Here is a 21,504-nt window from a genome sequence, read left to right as displayed (position 1 = left end):
TCAAAGAAACCAAGAAGAAGATATATTTTGGCTTTGGCCAGGAGGGAGCCTGTATTGCAGTGCCCACTTAGGAGTCTTAGCCCCCACCTTCTTCACATTTGCACTGTGCCCTTCGTTTTTATTTGCAGCACATTATTTTATGGTTAGCCACTTGGGCTGCATCCCACAGGCATGTTCTCTGAGCACAAAAGATGCAGTTCTGTGGTGAGTTATGGCCGATGTTAGCAAGACTGGGAGGGCAGACACACCTCACCTCAGCTGACAAACCAATTGGGCTTTCAAGTTGGTTTGCTTGATTCATGAATCTCATTCATGTTTATTGCAGAGAACATTGTAAATGAAGTGTAAAATGCTTAGTAAATATCACATAGAGTGTCTGAAGAATGTTGCAAGTGAATAATAAGTGGCTGCAATCTGTAATGTAAAGTTTATTTATTAATATACCACCTTTCACAGATAAAAAACAATACAATAAAATGTATAAATAATATGTACCTTTCTGTTCAGTTCAAAAAGTGTTCAGTACAATTATTTTTGGATTTTCTGTTTTCTGTTTGATGATCTGTTTAAATGAGAAAAATACAATATGATGGTCTACCATGATTCTCTCTCTTTTTCTTTCAGATGGTGAGGGAGGAGAAGTGTCCCCTCCAATGGGTGCTGGTGTAGACAGCAACAGTTGGCACTTTCGCTATGGCCCTGGTGGACCTGGTGCGCCCCCACAACACCTTAAGCCCGGCGAGGTTCCCCCAGAAGCCTTCATCATCCCTGGCTCCCCGGCCATAATATCCATCAGACAGAACCAAGGAGGAGAGGACGACAAGAGTGACTTCATCACCTTTGGAAAGAAAGAGGAGGCCAAGAAGAAGAAAAAGAAGAAGAAGGAGAAGGAGAAGAAAGACAAGAAGGATAAGGGAAAGGATGATGGAGATGAGTAGAGAAGCAGGAGGAGAAAATAGCAAAGAAGAAATGGGTGCTGTTAAAACAGAGGTACCAACCAAAGTCCACTGGGCAAAAAGAAAATGTGCAAACAATAAAAGATATATAAATTTAATTTTATTACCTAATTCCACTGATAGCATTCTAAGCGCCTACTGTTATGAACCTGGCCTTATCAAGAATTACTTTACCTTCTGAGGTAAGTTGTTGATCTTGACTTGATAAACAATAAAATTATTGATTTTGCTCCACCCCCTACGTGCCTATACACGTTGAGTCAACTCCGGTCCATCCTTTCTAGTCAGGATGGACCACACTTTTACCCTTGATTTTTTTGTCTCCTGTAACCCACTAGGCATGTTGGCACCTCTGTCTTACCCCCTCCCCAACTATGATGTGTAAACCATTCTCTCAGAGAAGAGACAAATACTTTGTACAAGAACAACTAAAAGCTCTGTGCCAGCCTAGGAAAAGAAGAATGACGCAGAAGATGAGACAGATCTATGTGATCTGGAGCTGGACACAAACACACACTACTTGTAAATAGCACAGATGAGAATCGCTGAAACTAAGGCTAACATGACACTGCTGCAGATTCCTCTGGTAATTACCAACAGTGTTTCCTAAGATCGCAATGAAACCAGATGCACACACACACACACACACGCATGCTCACACCCATCAGAAACATGCAAACACAGGACCACACACACGTCATGGCAAAGATGACACAAGAAGCACTTGACAGAAGGAGAGAAGTACAAAAAAAAGAGAGGAACAATTGACATCAAAGTAATGTGCTTAAACAAGACACTGCAAGCTTTTTGCCCTGCACAGTCACCAATGTGGTGAACGTGTGTAAATCAACACTCTCAGGATGGAAGCGGCATCCTTTGAAATCATTCTGTATGCTCACTGCATTTGACGGACACAGAGCTTCATCTCCAGCCAGAACCCCCAACAGAAGAATGCAGAGAGCCTGGAAAGATGGAAATGGGAAGTTGCCTCACATTCTCCTGAGGGGAAGAGTCCAGCTGAGCTGGCTTGTGAGTCTGCTTGTGGTCAGTGGACTCTGATGAAACCAAATGCAGAATATTCAGAGTCTAGAGATTTTGATAACACCTTCTCTTCTTACCCATCCCTGCTGCAGCAAAAGCCCAACGCTTTTTGCTTTGAATGTTTGGTAGCATATAGTCCTTACCTGTTTCCTTGAGTTTACAACTGCTCACCTGCTTGTACTTGCCCCAGATTGCCAGAAGCCATCCTCTCCTCCCCCCAACTTTTCCCCCATGATCACTCACCCCACTGATAGCCTCTTCATCTGATGAAGTTTGAAATTATGGTTTTCTTTTATTCTAAGATTAATAGTTACATACTCATATTTGAATTTCTTTTTCTTTTTTTGTTAATGCCTTTTGCGTGTCATGCCTACCCCCATCTACCCTACCACCCCAATCCTCCACACTGACCCCTTGCTCAGGATCAGTCCTGGGAATGGCCTGCTCTGAACATTGTGGTGTGCTGAGAACAGCATGGAGTAATGTGGATGAGGCCTGGGGAAGCCCAGTCGGGGTCCTACACACCTGAGCTCTTGTCAAATATCTTACTAAGTGCAAAACGGTTCAGTGCTTTTAACTTGTTAATATGATGTTCATTTCCCTGTTTGTAGCCACTAATGAGAGGGGACCAGGTGGGATGAAGCAGGTAATAGTGGTGGAGGACAAAAATTAAATGGAGAGACAGGCGCCATTGGGCTGGCCCTCCCCCCTCCACGTGCCAGAGAAGTTCTCCACACTGATTGTTTTAGAACATTGAGTCACATATTAGCTTTTATGTACGCTGTAAATGTAAGCATAAACCTGTCAAATCTGCTACAAATGTGGGCTTCCTGACAGCTACATCCCACCAGTCCGCTCTCAGGAGGTTTTTGAAAAAGGGGCGCACACATGCCTCAAGATCTGCTTCTGTTGGTTCCCCTCTCCTGCCTGTAACTTGTTGCCAGGTCCCCCAAAGTTTTGCGGCTCAGTATGATGTCACTCCATTAAGTGGCTGCTGCATGTACTGCTCTAAGGAAACACATACTATATAGAGAAATATATATAAATAGATAGATGGCTATGATTTTATTATTTTGTATTATCATTTCTTCTTCATTCGCACAGGAGATATTTGTTTGTACTTCTGTCTCTGCCAAACATCTACGTACTACAATCCTCATGCTCCACAGATGTTGTATGGCATCCACTAAACCTCTTTAGATATTTGTAAATGCTATAGTGTGATACCTTTCAGCGCAAGTTTGTCACTTTTCTTTTACCATATATGATTTTTGTTTTTGAGAATAAGCAAGTAAGAAAAAAAAAAGAAAAAAAAAATCATTCTGTGTCTGGCTTTGACATGACGATCTAACTAAAACTGTAATATTGTAACTGAAATATGTATGATTCTACGATGAGCTTTCACTTCCCTTTCACTCTTAAAAAAAAAAGAAAAATGACTGAAAAAAATAGTCCAGTGTAAAAAAACAGTATATGTAGTATCTTCTTGTGTTTAGTGAGCATTCATGCTGTCATTTTTTCCCAATGTATGGTGGTGAACTATGGTGGCACTGTGCTGTCCTAAATGGATCAGCCCAGATCTGTTGTTAAACCCTTTTTTGTACACCCACTCATCAATTGTAACAGTGAAGTAGTGGATTTCATTTATTTCCTTTATTTTCTGACTTTTTATGATTTTACCCAAATGGATACAGTGGTAAAGTGTTTTGTTTATAAATCACTAATAAAGTTTTCTTTCTTAAAAACAAATTTTGAATTTATTGTCCTTGGGTGCTTGTGTTCGGTTCATGACATTTGAGTTATCTGTCTTCAAAATGATTGTTTTTGGTGTAATTCAATCCTTGGATCCTTCAATCCAATCCGATTGCTGGAAATTACATAAAGGTACAGTTGAGTGGGAGAAGAATGGGTCCGTATGAAAAAAATAAACTACATTTCTTCTCATCAGTGAGGACAGGATTCACAGAATTTCTGCAGCTGCTCTACTCTATCACGCATGATCCTATCACTCCTCTTTCTCTGCAGTGACAAGCACTCAGAAATGCTCCATCCCTGCAGCTGAGAGGCACAGTCGGAATGACCTGAATTATGCCTCTTTTCTCTCTGTTGAAAGACACAGTCACAGAATTAGAGTGGCTAAGTAGATTTATTGTGTCCCAGTGGGTGAGTTTGAAAAAAACAAATAAACATATAGGTCATGTTGGCATAATGTGCTGCACTGATAATCAACGTTTTATCCTATCATCTACTCAGACTGCTGACTCAATCATTTCCCAGAATGGGACCACGACAAACTGACGTGATAAAGCTGAGTGGTAAACCGATATGTCATTTTTGAAAATAAATCAACACAGTCTCTGCTTCTCCAGTTTAGCCTTTCATTTTGTATCTTGAGATTGGGCAGAGCATGAAGACAGGTTCAAAAATGATGTGTTAAAAAAAAAAGGAAAGAAATAAGTCTTGCTTGTTAAAAGTAATTGCCATCTTTTGTTCTCTCAAGGAGACCATCAACAGTGTTTCTATGGTTACAACTATTTGTAGAATAGTCTCTCTTAGCAACAGACTTATGGTTAAAACAGTGGGACGCATTAAGATGGTCTTAATGAAATGTGGGGTTGTTTCCTTTCTGTACCAAAGACAACTAACGATGACAATGATGCTGCTGCTGCACTGTATCTCTAACTCCTCACTTAAACCACAGACATCCGCACTTTTATAATATCTATATTCCCTTGAGTACATATTAACAAACAAGCAAACTGGCTCAGTGTGAAGAAAAGTTGCCTGCAGTGTTTTGGTCACAGAGCAGTAAATATCTGGCTAATTAATATGGATGCAGAGTAAATAAAGCCGTGAAAGCAGAGTGGTGGGATACTTTTCTCACCCTACAAGCTCTCCAGTCTGAGACAAATGTAAACCATTTCACACATAATGTAAATACATGGTAATTTGTGCTGTTTTGTGGTTCTTCCTCCACTGTTTGCAACATGGATTTCTGGAAAACAAGTTGGTGAAACAAATGCTGGGAAATATAACATTCAAACATGAAAAACAACATCAATTGAAACCAAGTAATAATAACCAGCCAACATTCAAGTGTGGATGTGTTTCTCTTGGTAGGCTGGTGATGTCGCTGGCTGCAGTGACTCAACAAAAACATCATCCTGCCGAGAAAAGCAAATGGTGTGACTTGGAAGCAGCAGTGACGGAGACAGAAAGATTAATGTGCACAATAATTTTGGCCTTGGGCAAAACAGCACATTATACTTTGTAGACACTGCATATGAGAAGGAAAGTACGAAAGACGTTCATGAAGCAGAGTAAGACAGTGGGTTGATGAGTAGTTAAACTTGTTTGAGCCTGTCAGCATTAATGCAAGTTAATTTGCATTATCTGATTAAAAAAAATCATCTAATAATAATAATACTAATAATAATAATAATAATAATAATAATAATAATAATTTGTGTTCAGCAACATGATTCTGGCCTTGGTTTGCTCCAAGGTCAAAATTAAAGCTCTAAAATGAATTCCTGCATTCTCTTAGTGCCTGCCTTTAAGGCAGGGGTCTCAAACTCAAATGACGTGGGCCACTGACTGTCTCCTCTGGTCAGTCGGGGGCCAGTCAAGTAAAAAAAAAAAAGCCCAACCTTTTTGGGAAAAGTAACAGTTGCGGTGGACGTTATGAGCTCATATCATCAATATGCCGAATTAATTCCTTTTTTCATATGTACTCTATTGTCTCGTGTGAGCTTTTCTGTGTTTCACTTCTTCTGTCTTTTATCCATTATTCTGTACAGCAGTTTGGTCCACTGTGTTTGTTTTAAAGTGCTTTACAAATAAAGTTGGATTGGATCATTTCAAAATATAAGTGGTTGTTTTAATATGCAACAATAAAAAAAGCATATTTATTATGCTAAATTAATCTATTCATTTTAAAATAAAAACATATAGAAATGACTTGTTACAACTTGATATTGTTTGGAGGGCCACATTAAATCGATTGGAGGGCCACATGTGGCCCCCTGGCCGCCACTTTGAGACCCCTGCTTAAAGGGTTTTCAAATGTTCATGTATCCACTCAAAACTGTTAGATGTTAGTGATTAATTCTTGTATGAATGGCTCTGCCCTGGGGCAGAGATTATAGTAGTATAATTTTCATAAAAAGAGAATCCCCCTAGCAAATAAAACAAACAAACAAAGTGAGTTTTAGTCCAATGAGACTACAGTGATTAGGCAACAACAGTCAATTTAAATATGAGAGTACAGGCTGATAGTGGTTTTAATCATGATCATGTATTTTTATGATGAGACCAGATAAATGCATCTATGTATGTATGTATGTATGTATCTGTCTGTCTGTCTGTAACCCATCTCTGCTTTATCAGTCTCTTCCTGCAGTATGTGCTACACAAACAACGATGACTACTGCTGGGATAAACACTATGGCTTTAAAAACAGGCTATACTATCCGTGTTTATACGTCTGTGTTTCGAACACGTTTGGAATAAGGAAGGGGAGAGATTTAACGTCCCTTGTGACGAGAAAAGTCAGCGTTGCAATATCCCCTATCACATGTAAACACTGCCTTGAATGTAGGGCAGCACATCGGTGCAGTGTGTGGAGTATAAGTAACATCATCGTGTTGGACGACAATCACCGTGGTGCATTCAGTGCAAAACGTGGAATATCGTTTAAGCCACTGCTCGACGTATCGCAGCCTTAACTGTTGTCACTCACCAATGAAATTGAGAGACGCCGAGAAATTCATATTGAAAAAAATCTCGTTTTTGAAAGTCATTGTGCGATTGCTGTTCCGGGCTGTACACTGCCTGCACCACCGTCAAATCTGAAACGTGTGTTCCATCTGCAGGAGCTAAGCAAAAGGCGCCATCTTCTGGTTAATTTATCATAGCACAGAATGCTTTTAGTATGCAAAACATTATTATCATGATGTATGATGAACTTTCACATGAAAGCGTCAGAAATGAAACACAAATATTATATTACTTTTATTATAATTGCTGTGTTTATATGACTTGATCTGCCCTTTCCTGTGAAATTATAATATTGAGAATCAATACATTACATCCAATCATAGTTCAGTCTAATTCAGCTTCCAAATTCTTCATATATTCATTTTCATTGATGGTTGATTTGACATCAGGGAGTTGAAGGGATTGCCATGTGGAAACGTGAAGGCAGTGTAATAAGTTCTTACACTGCCTGATACAATATAAGAATAGTCCATGATGAAATAGTGTTCAGTGTTTCTCTCTTCAGCATGGGTTATGAGACAACTAACAATAATAATACGTGGAAGAAGGCTGTTACCGAAATTAGTTTTATGTATGAGTCAAATTACATATCCTGGTCAAAAATAACTGAAGTTCTTTACAGAGCAACTGGAAGCCATGTTGGTGTCATCTAAAGAGACAATGTGGTTCTTTAAGTTGTTTAGGGCAAAATAGTTTACCTCAGTTTTTTGTGAGTTTAAAAGTAGAAAGTTACAGGTCATCCAGGACTTAATCTCTTTGAGACATTCCTGGAGTTGAACAACCTGCTTTGTTTCATCCAGCATCATCGATAACTATATAGCTAGATAACTATATAAATATAGCGTTTGTTGTGCTTTCTAATAATGTTTCCTAAAGGAAGCATGTTTAAGCTAAATCAAGCCCATAACATTTAGTAAATGGCTACCCTCGAAACAGTGGTGGGTGGGACCTTTTCTTAAACCGATGATAATGGGAGAGACCAAAATATTCCGGACACGACCGGATGCTTCGTCTATGTCAAGATGTGTTCTTTTTGGTCTAATACATGAATATGTTGTTATCTCAGTCGTAAACATCAAATAAACAGAGCAGCTAAATATTTAAATATATACCTAAATATTCAAACAGGTGGCGGAATTAATTAAGGTTACCATCCGGTCCGTGTCTCAAACAGGTCCCCCCCGTGGAGAGACAGTCGTGTTTCTGTGTGCTCATTTAAATGTTTAACGAGGGAATTCCGTGTCAGCACCTGCGCGGTGGCAAACTTTCTTTTATTTGAATTCGTCGGAAAGTTGTAGTAGTAGGAAACGGCGTGGCTAACACCACCACCATGAAGACTATGTATAGTATTGCTAGGGTTGCCAACTGCCCCGTATTAGCCGGGACGTCCCGTATATTGGGCCTAATGTATTTGTCCCGTACGTGCCCTCTCTTGTCCCGTTTATTGACTGCTACGTGCTAATCTAACCAACGACAGCAGCAGTGCTGATCAAGACACTTGGAAATCATCGACGACACCTTGTCATCATCTTATCATAGTGTGATGATGACAGGTGACGTCCCACCTCGCGCCCGGAAACGACTTGAGTCCTGCATCAGTCGCACATGATCAGTATAATGTCGGTAAACGCGCAAATTCATCCAAATGAAACTACAATGGATAAACCTGCGAAGAAGAAGAGACTGTGCAGCTACAACAAATTATGGTAAGTTAAAAAGACGTGTGTTAAGCCTGTCAGTAGGTGATTCAACGAAAGTCTTCTGCACTTTATGTCGGAGGGAATTTTCAGTTGGCCACACACAGATGGTGCACATTCTGGGTCACTTCTATTTTCATTCCTCTGCAAAACTGATATCATTATGAAAAATGCCTTAAAATAATACACGGTGTAACCGAGATAAGAGCGTGTGTACGTAACCATACTTTGTACGTAAATAAACAATCGAAGAACACAAATGTCCGCCACTTCTCACTGTTATTCCACTTCCTTACCGGCAACAACAACAGCGCCACTTCCGGTCTACCTTCCACAATAAAACTAAACATCAGGTATGAGAAACAATACCTGACAAACTCTACTAACAGCTGCCATAATAATAATAATAATAATAATAATAAAAATACATTACACACTTTATATTCACACAAAACCATAGTCGTCACCTTTTGTCCCTTATTTCATAGTGACAAATTTGGCAACCCTAAGTGTTGCAGTATGTTTGTCAACACCAGTCTCTGGTTGAAAAGCAAACATCATCTACATTGGCTACTTTGTTGAAAAAGTTCCCTGACTCATTGTGGCACCCGGTAGGGAAAGTTGCTTTGCAATTTTTTTATCCTCACTTGCTTAGTTTACATTACTAATGCTGTTGTTTAACTCTTGTTTTTCCACTTTTGTACATTTTTAAGGTCAGAATTAAAATGTTCAACTTTAATTGTCCACATAATTTAATCAACTGTGCGTCATTAAGACATGTTCGTATTTTATTTCTGGTTTTGTTTTCTGTATATTGCAAACGTCATAACGTTTCTTGTATGATAGAATCTTGATGAATCAGGTGTATATTAACATGTTGTACGGAGAAGAGGTATGTACAGTAATTCAACAATGTGCACTGTGGTAATACTGTATACTTTACTATAACGCTTAATTTGTACAGCATATGGAATTTATTTTTAGCAGATTATTAGAGTATTATTATACTGTTGTTGACAGACCAGCTATGAGAAAAATGTGAATCCTGTCCAATCTCTTATTTTCCCACAAACCCTAATGAGTAACAGTATGTTGTTGAGACTCATCCAGAGTTTATGTCAAAAACACTCACACACTATGCTTTTATACTGACAACATGACCACAGCAACTTGTGGCCATTGACATTTGACATACATGTTTACTTTTGATATAACAACAAAGGATTGAGTGATTCATGCACTTTTGCAGGTTGTCCATTATGTGGTGCTGTTTGCATGAAATGCACTTCCTGCTTTACAGGGATGATTCAATAAATGTACCAAGCAACTGAGGAAAAACTGTAATGAGCCATCAGTGGTCTAATTTATCATGAAACATTTTGGAAATTGTAAATGTACATCAAAACCAAGCTTCTCATGACATCAATAGAAACAACTGCATGCAAACTAAATGAATGGGTGTGTTATCATTTTCAGGTTTCTGCACTTCTTGAGAGTAAGCCCTTGCTTGTGGACAACGCTGGACTTACCCAGAGCGCCTTACACTGCTCATCTTCCAGAACTCCTGTACAGGTAAATTGTTTTTGCTGGTTTAGGAGAGGAAAATGTCTTATATTTTAACACCTTATGCAACAAAATCTTGTGTCATATCCACCCTAGAAAATGGACTGTTGCAGGATGACTTTGAGAATGAGTTGATGTTGGAATAGTGAACAACGGACATGACCTATGTGGTTTTTAACAGATACAATTTGACTCTTTAAGAACAAATACTTTTAATAAAAGTTTGGTTTCATCCTGGATCCGAGTTCACAGTTGACATTTAGAGTTTGGATATTCAGTCGATATATTGTAGAGCATAAGAGATTGGTTGCATCTGAGTGAATACATTATCATTAGGGAGAAGTTGAAGTGCTGTCAGGCTTGTTGTGAATGTTGCAGTGTGATGGGTGACCAAGATGAAGCACAGTAGAATAATTTGACAATATCTAAGAAATGTAATAGCAACTGCTACCTAGCAGGATAATACTTTTGCATTTGTAGTGTAGTATTGTGTTAAAAATGCCATCTATGCACTTGTTTTATCAACATCCTGGTGATTTATTTCCTTCTTGATGCATTTATGTTTACACATTTTGTTTATTTGTAAACCCACACATATAGTTAATTTATGTATATATAATACAATTATTATTAAGTTGTTTGGAAACATATGGTTAATGCTGTTAAGTCTGGAATAGTCTTGTTTTTGTAGAACAAGCAATGAAGTGATCATCATATTGCCCCTGTCCATGGTCCTGAAATGACTACAGCTAAACGGGAAATGTAGTTTTCTCATTTAGACTTCTTTCCTGATATGAAAACTATGGTTGGCAACAACATATACCCCCCTGATATTGTAACACATGGTGTATTAAATTTGTTTTAGATAATGCATGTCACAAAATACCCACTTTGTGTACAGCGTTAGTTTATGCAGATATAATGGAGCTCAAGTATGAGTTTCTTATCAGTGTTACTAAACATTCAATTTAAGTGATACTAGGTCAACTTAATAAATATTGTGCAATTTAACGCTTTTTTACTGTTGCCCTGACTTATAATAGTGTCGTCCCTATCCGTGTTCCTGAAACAAATACCAAAATTGGAAACTTAATCTTATCATCAAGATATATTATCTGAAAACTACTGCTGCTACATTACCAATCACAATAGTAATAATAATTTGATTATTTGATTGTCTTCTTCAGGGGACCAATTGCATATGAATATTTTGTATGTCCACTGATATATCACACACATTTTAATACATGCTGCTTGTAATTTGATTTACTCCATAGTTAATATTTGTCACGAAATATGCACGATTTATAATAATGTACAATCATAAAATGTTTCAGATTTATTTTGTACTGAAGAAGCTGGAGTTGTAGTTCATACATGGTGTTGTAAAGGAGTTTCTATTGTGTTTTATTGGGGTAACGTTGCAGTTTGCCTATATGGCATTAAAATGTATTGGTAACGAAAATATCACATTCCGGGAATTGATTATTGGTGTCAATGTAATATTTAAACTGACGCTTGTGGCAAATACTGTTAGTTAAGGAAGTTTAAGGCTACTGGTAGTTTGTCATTGCATGATAAAGCGCGTTGCTTGGAGGTGTAAAGAGTAAAAAGCGACTCATGGTGCCGCTGTGGGCCAGCACAAAAACTGCACAGACATCTCCACCCACTGTTACTGCATAAAGATCGGTTAGTATTTCACACAGCATTGTCTCCACTCCGTTCTCGTCGTTTTTGCTAATATAGGATTATTCTCTCTGTTTTGGAACATAATCGTTTTCTGGGCGATTCACTCATTTAAAAATTGGACTTATTTTTTCCGAGGATGGGCAACAAAGGATTTTCAGCGCTACGTCTGGTCTCCTGTTTAGCTTTCTTTATTGTCACACGGAACATCGTTCATGGAGACCTGAGTTATTCTATCCCTGAGGAAATGAAGCGTGGATCTGTAATCGGAAATATAGCGAAGGATCTCGGTGTTGATCTGAGGACTTTAGCTTCCCGAAAGGCCCGTGTTGATTTCGAGGGAACACAAAATCGGTACTGTGACATGACTCTGAACACCGGAGATTTGATCACATCTGAGAGAATTGACAGAGAAAGCCTTTGTGGCAAGAAACCGTCGTGCGTTTTGAAAGTAGATCTGGTGTTAGAAAACCCTCTGGAGCTTCATCGTGTCAGTCTTCATATTCAAGATGTAAATGACAATTCACCAAAATTCAAAAAGAATTTGATTGAAATGGAAATAAGAGAGTCAGCGGACAAGGGTAACCGCTTCTCCATCGAAGAGGCCCATGACGCAGACATAGGTCAAAATTATGTTCAAAGATACATCCTACAAAAGAATGATAATTTTATTCTTACTGTTGACAGTAACAAGGTTGAACTTGTGTTGGAGAATACACTTGATCGAGAGAAACAAAAAGAGATGAATTTGCTTCTGACTGCTTTGGATGGTGGTTCTCCTCAGAGATCAGGTACCGTAGTCATACACGTCACTGTGCTTGATGCTAATGATAACGCCCCAGTTTTCAGCCAGGCCGTTTATAAAGCCAGTCTGCCTGAAAACTCTCCTCCTGATACTGTAGTGATTACTGTCAGTGCTACTGATGCAGATGAAGGCATAAATGGAGATGTGACATATGACTTTGGGCACATGTCTGACGATGATGTCCATTTATTTTCTATTGATCCTAAACAAGGCAGAATTGCAGTAAGCGGTTTGATTGACTTTGAAGAAACAAGTTCATTTGAAATGAGAATTGAAGCTAAAGATGGTTTAGGACTAACATCGTACGCTAAAGTTATAGTAGATGTTACTGATATAAATGATAACGCTCCAGTTATTTACCTGAAATCACTGACTAACCCCATACCTGAGAATGTGACACCTGGTACAGAGGTGGGCATCATTAACGTACAGGACAGAGACTCAGAGAAAAACAAACAGGTCCACTGCTCCATTCAGCAAAATGTCCCTTTTAAATTAGTTCCTTCTATTAAAAACTATTATTCTCTGGTGACCACAGGACAACTGGACCGTGAACTAGTGTCTGAATACAATATTACAATCAGTGCCACTGACGAGGGCTCTCCACCTCTGTCCTCCTCTAAAACTGTTCAGTTATCTGTAGCTGACATCAACGACAACCCACCTGTGTTTGAGGAACAGTCCTACAGCGCATATGTGACTGAAAATAACAAACCTGGCTCCACTTTATGTTCCGTTACTGCTCGAGACCCCGACTGGAGACAAAACGGTACAGTGATTTATTCTCTGTTACCTGGCGAGGTGAACGGTGCCCCGGTGTCCTCCTATGTATCAGTGAATGGAGACACGGGGGTGATCCACGCTGTGAGATCGTTTGATTATGAACAGCTGAGGAGCTTTAAAGTCCAGGTGATGGCCAGAGACAACGGTTCTCCTCCACTCAGCAGTAACGTGACCGTCAGTGTCTTCATATCTGATGTGAACGACAACTCTCCTCAGATACTGTATCCAGCCCTCGAGGGCAACTCCTTCATGACTGAGCTGGTCCCCAAAGTTGCACACGGAGGCTCTCTGGTGTCCAAAGTGATAGCAGTGGACGCGGACTCCGGACAGAACGCCTGGCTGTCCTATCATATAGTTACATCCACTGACTCGGGACTTTTCACTATTGGTGTCCACAGTGGAGAGATCAGGACACAGCGAGACATTTCAGAATCTGACAGCATGAAACAGAACCTTATTGTGGCGGTGAAAGATAACGGACAGCCCTCTCTCTCTGCCACCTGCTCCATGTATTTAATTATTTCTGATAACTTGGCTGAGGTGACAGAACTGAAGGACATTGCTTATGATGAGAAGAATTCCAAATTGACCTCTTATCTGATCATCGCCCTCGTGTCTGTGTCCACTTTTTTCTTGACCTTCATCATCATCATTATGGGTGTGAGGTTTTGTCGCAGGAGAAAGCCCAGACTGTTGTTTGACGGAGCAGTCGCCATCCCCAGCGCTTATCTCCCTCCTAATTACGCAGACGTTGACGGCACAGGAACTTTACGCAGCACTTACAATTATGACGCCTACCTGACAACAGGTTCTAGAACCAGTGACTTTAAGTTTGTGACATCTTACAATGATAATACACTGCCTGCTGACCAGACTCTGAGGAAGAGTCCGAGTGACTTTGCTGATCCGTTTGAAGACTTTGAGACCTCTGAGGTAGGGGCCTTTTAAACTCCTCGTCACTCGAGTTTGTTTTGGTTTGATATCCACGTTTTCTTTAATACATTTGCCAGACAGTCAAAACCGCTTTGTGTTATGTTAAAGTGAACTATTTGTTTCATGAATCATTTGTTTGTACAACCCCCCTCATGCCGAACACACTCAACGATGCCTTATGTGGGTCTTTTTCGCAGTGACGTTCAATAAGTTCTGTGAGTGATATAAGAAAGCCTTAGCAATTTCCCTCAAAGTTTCATGATGAATTATTTAGTAGTTATTGTCAGGCACCAATGTCTTCGCATAATGTCACAAAATCTCTGCACTTAATTTTGACTTGGTCCATGATTATTATTGTATTTGGTGAATGCTGCTTTTAATCACACGCCTAATCTTTTCTGCCCTGCGTCACTTTATTGGACACAGATAATTCTGATTGTAGTCATGAAGTCAAGATTATGACACAGCTTGTCTTTGTGGAGACACAGGTGATTCCAAACTACCGTGAAGATAACAATAGTGTAACATATGTCTATTTTTCGTCCTACTGCCCACTTACGATAATGACATATTATTAAGTCATATACGATAATACAAATACTACTAGTAGTTATATTAAGGATAATAATAATAATAATAATAATAATAATAATAATAACAAAATATTATAATACACTAGACCTGGTTTAATTTACTATGTAGTAAATCAGTGTGAGAGATTTGTTATCATCCTGAAAGCTGGATAAAAAAAAAAATACATTTGTGGAATATTTCCTAACATTGTGAATGTGGAGATGGAAATGCACTCATGGGGTCGCTGTTGGCTGACAGAAAATATACATTATCCACTCCACCCACTACTGCATTTTATCGGTTGTGTATGTTTCCTTATTCGAGAGATAATCTGTTGTATCGTCGAGCATGTTATTTTTGCACCTGGGACAGTAGTGTTGGAGTACTTGGATCCATTTGTTGTTTCACTCTTGGCAGTAATTTGAACAAAAGCCGAGGACACTTTTTGTGTCAAGATGGGACACAAAGGATTCGCAAGCCTTAGTCCGGTCTTTCTCCTCGTTTGCATTTTTCTGATGCTGCATCTCGTTCATGGAGACCTGAGTTATTCTATTCCAGAGGAAACTAAACGAGGATATGTTATTGGAAATATAGCGAAGGATCTCGGTATTGATTTGAAGACACTTTCTTCCCGACAGGCCCGTGTTGATTTTGGTGGAAGTCGAAAACGATATGGTAACATGAATGTGAACACCGGAGATTTGATCACATCAGAGAGAATTGACAGAGAAAACCTTTGTGGCAAGAAACCGTCGTGCGTTTTGAAAGCAGATCTAGTGTTAGAAAACCCTTTGGAGCTTCATCGTGTTAGTCTACATGTTCAAGATGTAAACGACAACGGCCCGCAATTCAACGATGATTTGATTGAAATGGAAATAAGCGAGTCTGCAGACAAGGGTAACCGTTTCTCCATTGAGGAGGCCCACGACGCAGATATAGGTCAAAATGCGGTGCAAAGTTACAACCTACAAAATAACGATAATTTCATTCTATCTGTTGACAGTCACAAGGTTGAACTTGTGTTAGAGAATACGCTTGATCGAGAGAAACAAAAAGAGATGAATTTGCTTCTGACTGCTTTGGATGGTGGTTCTCCTCAGAGATCAGGTACCGTAGTCATACACGTCACTGTGCTGGATGCTAATGATAACGCCCCAGTGTTTAGCCAGACAGTCTATAAAGCCAGTCTGCCTGAAAACTCTCCTCCTGATACTGTAGTGATTAATATCAGTGCTACTGATGCAGATGAAGGCGTGAATGGAGATGTAACGTATCAGTTTGGTCACGTGTCTGATAATGATATAAATGTGTTTTCTATCGATTCTAAAACGGGAGTAATCACATTAACTGGTCAGGTTGACTTTGAAGAAATCAGTTCTTTTGAAATGAGAGTGAAGGCTAAGGATGGTTTAGGACTAACGTCATATGCTAAAGTTTTAATAGATGTTCATGATATTAATGATAACGCTCCAGTTATATACCTGAAATCGCTAACTAATCCCGTACCTGAGAACGTGTCACCTGGTACAGAGGTGGGCATCGTTAACGTGCAGGATGAAGATTCGAACATTAACCAAAATGTCCACTGCTCCATTCAGCAAAATGTCCCTTTTAAGTTAGTTCCTTCTATTAAAAACTATTATTCTATAGTGACAACAGGACAACTGGACCGTGAACTAGTGTCTGAATACAACATTACAATCAGTGCCACTGACGAGGGCTCTCCACCTCTGTCCTCTTCTAAAACTGTTCAGTTATCTGTAGCTGACATCAACGACAACCCACCTGTGTTTGAGGAACAGTCCTACAGCGCATATGTGACTGAAAATAACAAACCTGGCTCCACTTTATGTTCCGTTACTGCTCGAGACCCCGACTGGAGACAAAACGGTACAGTGATTTATTCTCTGTTACCTGGTGAGGTGAACGGTGCCCCGGTGTCCTCCTATGTATCAGTGAACGGAGACACGGGGGTGATCCACGCTGTGAGATCGTTTGATTATGAACAGTTGAGGAACTTTAAAGTCCAGGTGATGGCCAGAGACAACGGTTCTCCTCCGCTCAGCAGTAACGTGACCGTCAGTGTCTTCATATCTGATGTGAACGACAACTCTCCTCAGATACTGTATCCCGCCCTGGAGGCAAACTCCTTCATGACTGAGCTGGTCCCCAAAGCTGCACACGGAGGCTCTCTGGTGTCCAAAGTGATAGCAGTGGACGCGGACTCCGGACAGAACGCCTGGCTGTCCTATCATATAGTTACATCCACTGAACCTGGACTTTTCACTATAGGTGTCCACAGTGGAGAAATCAGGACACAGCGGGACATTTCAGAATCTGACAGCATGAAACAGAACCTTATTGTTGCGGTGAAAGATAACGGACAGCCCTCTCTCTCTGCCACCTGCTCCATGTATTTAATTATTTCTGATAACTTGGCTGAGGTGACAGAACTGAAGGACATTTCTTCTGATGAGAATAATTCCAAAATGACTTCTTATTTGATCATCGCCCTCGTCTCTGTGTCCACTTTTTTCCTGACCTTCATCATTATTATCATGGGTGTGAGGTTTTGTCGCAGGAGAAAGCCCAGACTGTTGTTTGACGGAGCAGTCGCCATCCCCAGCGCTTACCTCCCTCCTAATTACGCAGATGTTGACGGCACAGGAACTTTACGCAGCACTTACAATTATGACGCCTACCTGACAACAGGTTCTAGAACCAGTGACTTTAAGTTTGTGACATCTTACAATGACAACACACTGCCTGCTGACCAGACTCTGAGGAAAAGTCCCAGTGACTTTGTTGATCCGTTTGAAGAGTTTGAGACCTCTGAGGTAGGGGCTTAAAAGTACTTGGCACGTCTTCTGTTCCGTTTTTGATTCATAAGGCTTGGTTTCTTTAGTGTTTTGCTTGTTTGTCAGTGTTTTTTTTTGTTTGATTATATTTCTCAATATGATTTCACAAAGTAAAACCTTGGATCCATGATGGTAGCGATTCCCCCATTTCTGTTCTATGTTAATTTCTTCCACAATGGTTTCAGTTTTCATTGAATGAGTTGGTGATATGGTGATGTTCTGTTGCACTAGATAAAGGGCTTCATGGAAATATTTTGATGTTGGACGTTTTTATGGGTCACCACCGTTACATATCTTTTTTTAAATTATCATCTAATTGACTTTCTGCTGCTCCTATGGTTGATTATGCCTCTGTGCACGAGCATATTGATGTCCATGGTTCAGAACTGCTTTTCATGACACGATATGCTGGGTTTTTGTTTTGTCCTTCGCTGTGGTGATATGACATGATAAAAACATTAACGTAAGCTTTCTTTTAATCTTTTTCTTCTTATTATTATTATAATTATTGTTCTCTGTTCTGGTTATTATTAATACTACTGTTTTAATAACTTCAGTTAAAATTGTACAACTTCAGAAGGTATACCACCAATCCACAATCAGTTAGAAATCATGATAAAATAGTAACAAATATCAATCAATTACCAAGAAGCATATAGAAATTTGTGGAGCAGATCTTTATGTATTGAAGGTACTAAATATGCGTGATTTTGAAACGTATACTTTTTCTTTTTTATACTTGACAGTCGTACTTTGATGTAAAGTCCGAGTATACGCCCTCCCTGTCCATGGTGCTAAAGTTTACTTTGTTAACAACGTTACTTTTGATTCAAAACGACTGAAGACATTTAAGAATTTGTCATTGTTTGGGGTTAAAAAAAATAACGACATAAGTGTATCCTTTCACTGTTTGCCTGTCTGAGTTATTAGTTCCGCTGTCGCACTTTCTGGTCAAACTGTTGACTGACATAAACGCTGGGAGTACCACTTCCTCCATTGTGAAGAAAATTAAAAACACATGCAGGTGTGAATATGTCGCTATACTCATGGTGTCGCTGTTGGTTAACAGAAAATATACTGTACACTTCCCACTCCACCCTCAGTACAATACTCAGTTGCATGGTTTTTCTAGAGGTTATGTTGTGTCCACGAACATTTTCTTTGCATGCATTGATGTAGAGTGTTAGATCATTTACTCTTGTTGGATTTCATCCTTGTTTCGTTTTGACTGAAATTGGACAAGCGGAGGACCCGTTTTCTGTCAGGATGGGAGACAAAGGATTATCAGCGGTTCATCTGATCTTCTTCCTCGTTTGCTTTATTGCGACGCTGCAGCTCGTTCATGGAGACCTGAGTTATTCTATTCCCGAAGAAATGAATCGAGGCTCTGTTATTGGTAATGTAGCGAAGGATCTCGGTGTTGATTTGAGGACCCTGTCTTCCCGAAAGGCCCGTGTTGATTTTGAGGGGACACAAAAGCGCTACTGTGAAATGAATCTGAACACCGGAGATGTGATCACATCGGAGAAAATCGACAGAGAAAGCCTTTGTGGCAAGAAACCGTCGTGCGTTTTGAAAGTAGATCTGGTGTTAGAAAACCCGTTGGAGCTTCATCGTGTTAGTCTCCATATTCAAGATGTAAATGACAATTCACCAAAATTCAAAAAGAATTTGATTGAAATGGAGATAAGCGAGTCATCTGAAAAGGGTAACCGCTTCTCCATTGAGAAGGCCCATGACGCAGATATAGGTCAAAATACTATTCAGAGATACAGCCTACAAAAGAACGATCATTTTATACTTGTTGTTGACAGTAATAAGGTTGAACTCGTATTAGAAAATAAACTTGATCGAGAGAAAGAAAAAGAGATGAATTTGCTTCTGACAGCTTTGGATGGTGGTTCTCCTCAGAGATCAGGTACCGTAGTCATACACGTCACTGTGCTAGATGCTAATGATAATGACCCAGTGTTTAGCCAGGCCGTTTATAAAGCCAGTCTGCCTGAAAACTCTCCTCCTGATACTGTGGTGATTACTGTCAGTGCTACTGATGCAGATGAAGGAGTAAATGGAGATGTGACATATGACTTTGGACACATGTCTGAGGACGAAATAAATATGTTTTCTATTGATCCCAAAACAGGAAGGATTACAGTAACTGCTTTAATTGACTTTGAAGAAACAAGTTCATTTGAAATGACAGTTGAAGCCAAAGATGGTCTAGGACTAACATCGTATGCTAAAGTTATTATCGATGTTACCGATATAAACGATAACGCTCCAGTTATTTACCTGAAATCACTGACTAACCCCATACCTGAGAGCGTGTCACCTGGTACAGAGGTGGGCATCATTAACGTACAGGACAGAGACTCAGAGAAAAACAAACAGGTCCGCTGCTCAATTCAGCAAAATGTCCCTTTTAAATTAGTTCCTTCAATTAAAAACTATTATTCTCTGGTGACCACAGGACAATTGGACCGTGAACTAGTGTCTGATTACAACATTACAATCAGTGCCACTGACGAGGGCTCTCCACCTCTGTCCTCCTCTAAAACTGTTCAGTTATCCGTAGCTGACATCAACGACAACCCACCTGTGTTTGAGGAACAGTCCTACAGCGCATATGTGACTGAAAATAACAAACCTGGCTCCACTTTATGTTCCGTTTCTGCTCGAGACCCCGACTGGAGACAAAACGGTACAGTGATTTATTCTCTGTTACCTGGTGAGGTGAACGGTGCCCCAGTGTCCTCCTATATGTCAGTGAACGGAGACACGGGGGTGATCCACGCTGTGAGATCGTTTGATTATGAACAGCTGAGGAGCTTTAAAGTCCAGGTGATGGCCAGAGACAACGGTTCTCCTCCACTCAGCAGTAACGTGACCGTCAGTGTTTTCATATCTGATGTGAACGACAACTCTCCTCAGATACTGTATCCCGCCCTCGAGGGCAACTCCTTCATGACTGAGCTGGTCCCCAAAGCTGCACACGGAGGCTCTCTGGTGTCCAAAGTGATAGCAGTGGACGCGGACTCCGGACAGAACGCCTGGCTCTCCTATCATATAGTTACATCCACTGAGCCTGGACTTTTCACTATAGGTGTCCACAGTGGAGAGATCAGGACACAGCGAGACATTTCAGAATCTGACAGCATGAAACAGAACCTTGTTGTGGCGGTGAAAGATAACGGACAGCCCTCTCTCTCTGCCACCTGCTCCATGTATTTAATTATTTCTGATAACTTGGCTGAGGTGACAGAACTGAAGGACATTTCTTCTGATGAGAATAATTCCAAACTGACCTCTTATCTGATCATCGCCCTCGTGTCTGTGTCCACTTTTTTCTTGACCTTCATCATCATCATCTTGGGTGTGAGGTTTTGTCGCAGGAGAAAGCCCAGACTGTTGTTTGACGGAGCAGTCGCCATCCCCAGCGCCTATCTCCCTCCTAATTACGCAGATGTTGACGGCACAGGAACTTTACGCAGCACTTACAATTACGACGCCTACCTGACAACAGGTTCTCGAACGAGTGACTTTAAGTTTGTGACATCTTACAATGACAACACACTGCCTGCTGACCAGACTATAAGGAAAAGTCCCAGTGACTTTGCTGATCCGTTTGAAGACTTTGAGGACTCTGTCGAGGTAGGGGCATTTGAAGCTTCTTGTCAACATTTTATGTAATCTTTGCTAATCTTTGGATTGTTGTTCACGTTTTCAACGGTGGTGTATGCCAAATCTAGAAGAACTAAGTTTGATTTCTTTTTACTCAGCAGCTCACATTATATGTCGTTATGATCAAGTTATTCAACATAGTTTTCTAA

At 40.1% G+C, this 21,504-nt stretch overlaps 4 protein-coding genes across 30 annotated transcripts in view; all 4 read left to right on the top strand.

The window, feature by feature from the left end:
- LOC122778031 (protocadherin alpha-C2-like) overlaps window positions 1-3,746 on the top strand; it is a 158,645-nt gene extending 154,899 nt beyond the window's left edge. For all 27 annotated transcript variants that reach the window (XM_044039578.1, XM_044039575.1, XM_044039577.1 and 24 more), the window contains one exon: window positions 625-3,746. In XM_044039578.1, the coding sequence (XP_043895513.1) occupies window positions 625-938 (314 nt within the window). In that variant the 3' untranslated portion in view covers window positions 939-3,746. The remainder of the gene's footprint in view (window positions 1-624) is intronic.
- A 7,969-nt stretch (window positions 3,747-11,715) lies between these two features.
- On the top strand, window positions 11,716-14,258 carry LOC122778774 (protocadherin gamma-A11-like). The gene has a single exon (XM_044040872.1). The coding sequence runs from the start codon at window positions 11,862-11,864 to the stop codon at window positions 14,256-14,258; it is 2,397 nt and encodes a 798-aa protein (XP_043896807.1). The 5' UTR covers window positions 11,716-11,861.
- Window positions 14,259-15,153: 895 nt separating this feature from the next.
- On the top strand, window positions 15,154-17,672 carry LOC122778069 (protocadherin gamma-A11-like). The gene has a single exon (XM_044039634.1). The coding sequence runs from the start codon at window positions 15,272-15,274 to the stop codon at window positions 17,663-17,665; it is 2,394 nt and encodes a 797-aa protein (XP_043895569.1). The 5' UTR covers window positions 15,154-15,271; the 3' UTR covers window positions 17,666-17,672.
- Window positions 17,673-18,786: 1,114 nt separating this feature from the next.
- Window positions 18,787-21,364, top strand: LOC122778773 (protocadherin beta-16-like). Its single transcript, XM_044040871.1, has one exon. The coding sequence runs from the start codon at window positions 18,941-18,943 to the stop codon at window positions 21,362-21,364; it is 2,424 nt and encodes an 807-aa protein (XP_043896806.1). The 5' UTR covers window positions 18,787-18,940.
- The last annotated feature ends 140 nt before the right edge of the window (window positions 21,365-21,504 follow it).

This window comes from Solea senegalensis, linkage group LG12 (assembly GCF_019176455.1).
Source record: "Solea senegalensis isolate Sse05_10M linkage group LG12, IFAPA_SoseM_1, whole genome shotgun sequence".
Taxonomy (NCBI): domain Eukaryota; kingdom Metazoa; phylum Chordata; class Actinopteri; order Pleuronectiformes; family Soleidae; genus Solea; species Solea senegalensis.
Note: the sequence above shows the minus strand (reverse complement) of the source record. Positions and strands in the feature narration are given on the sequence as shown.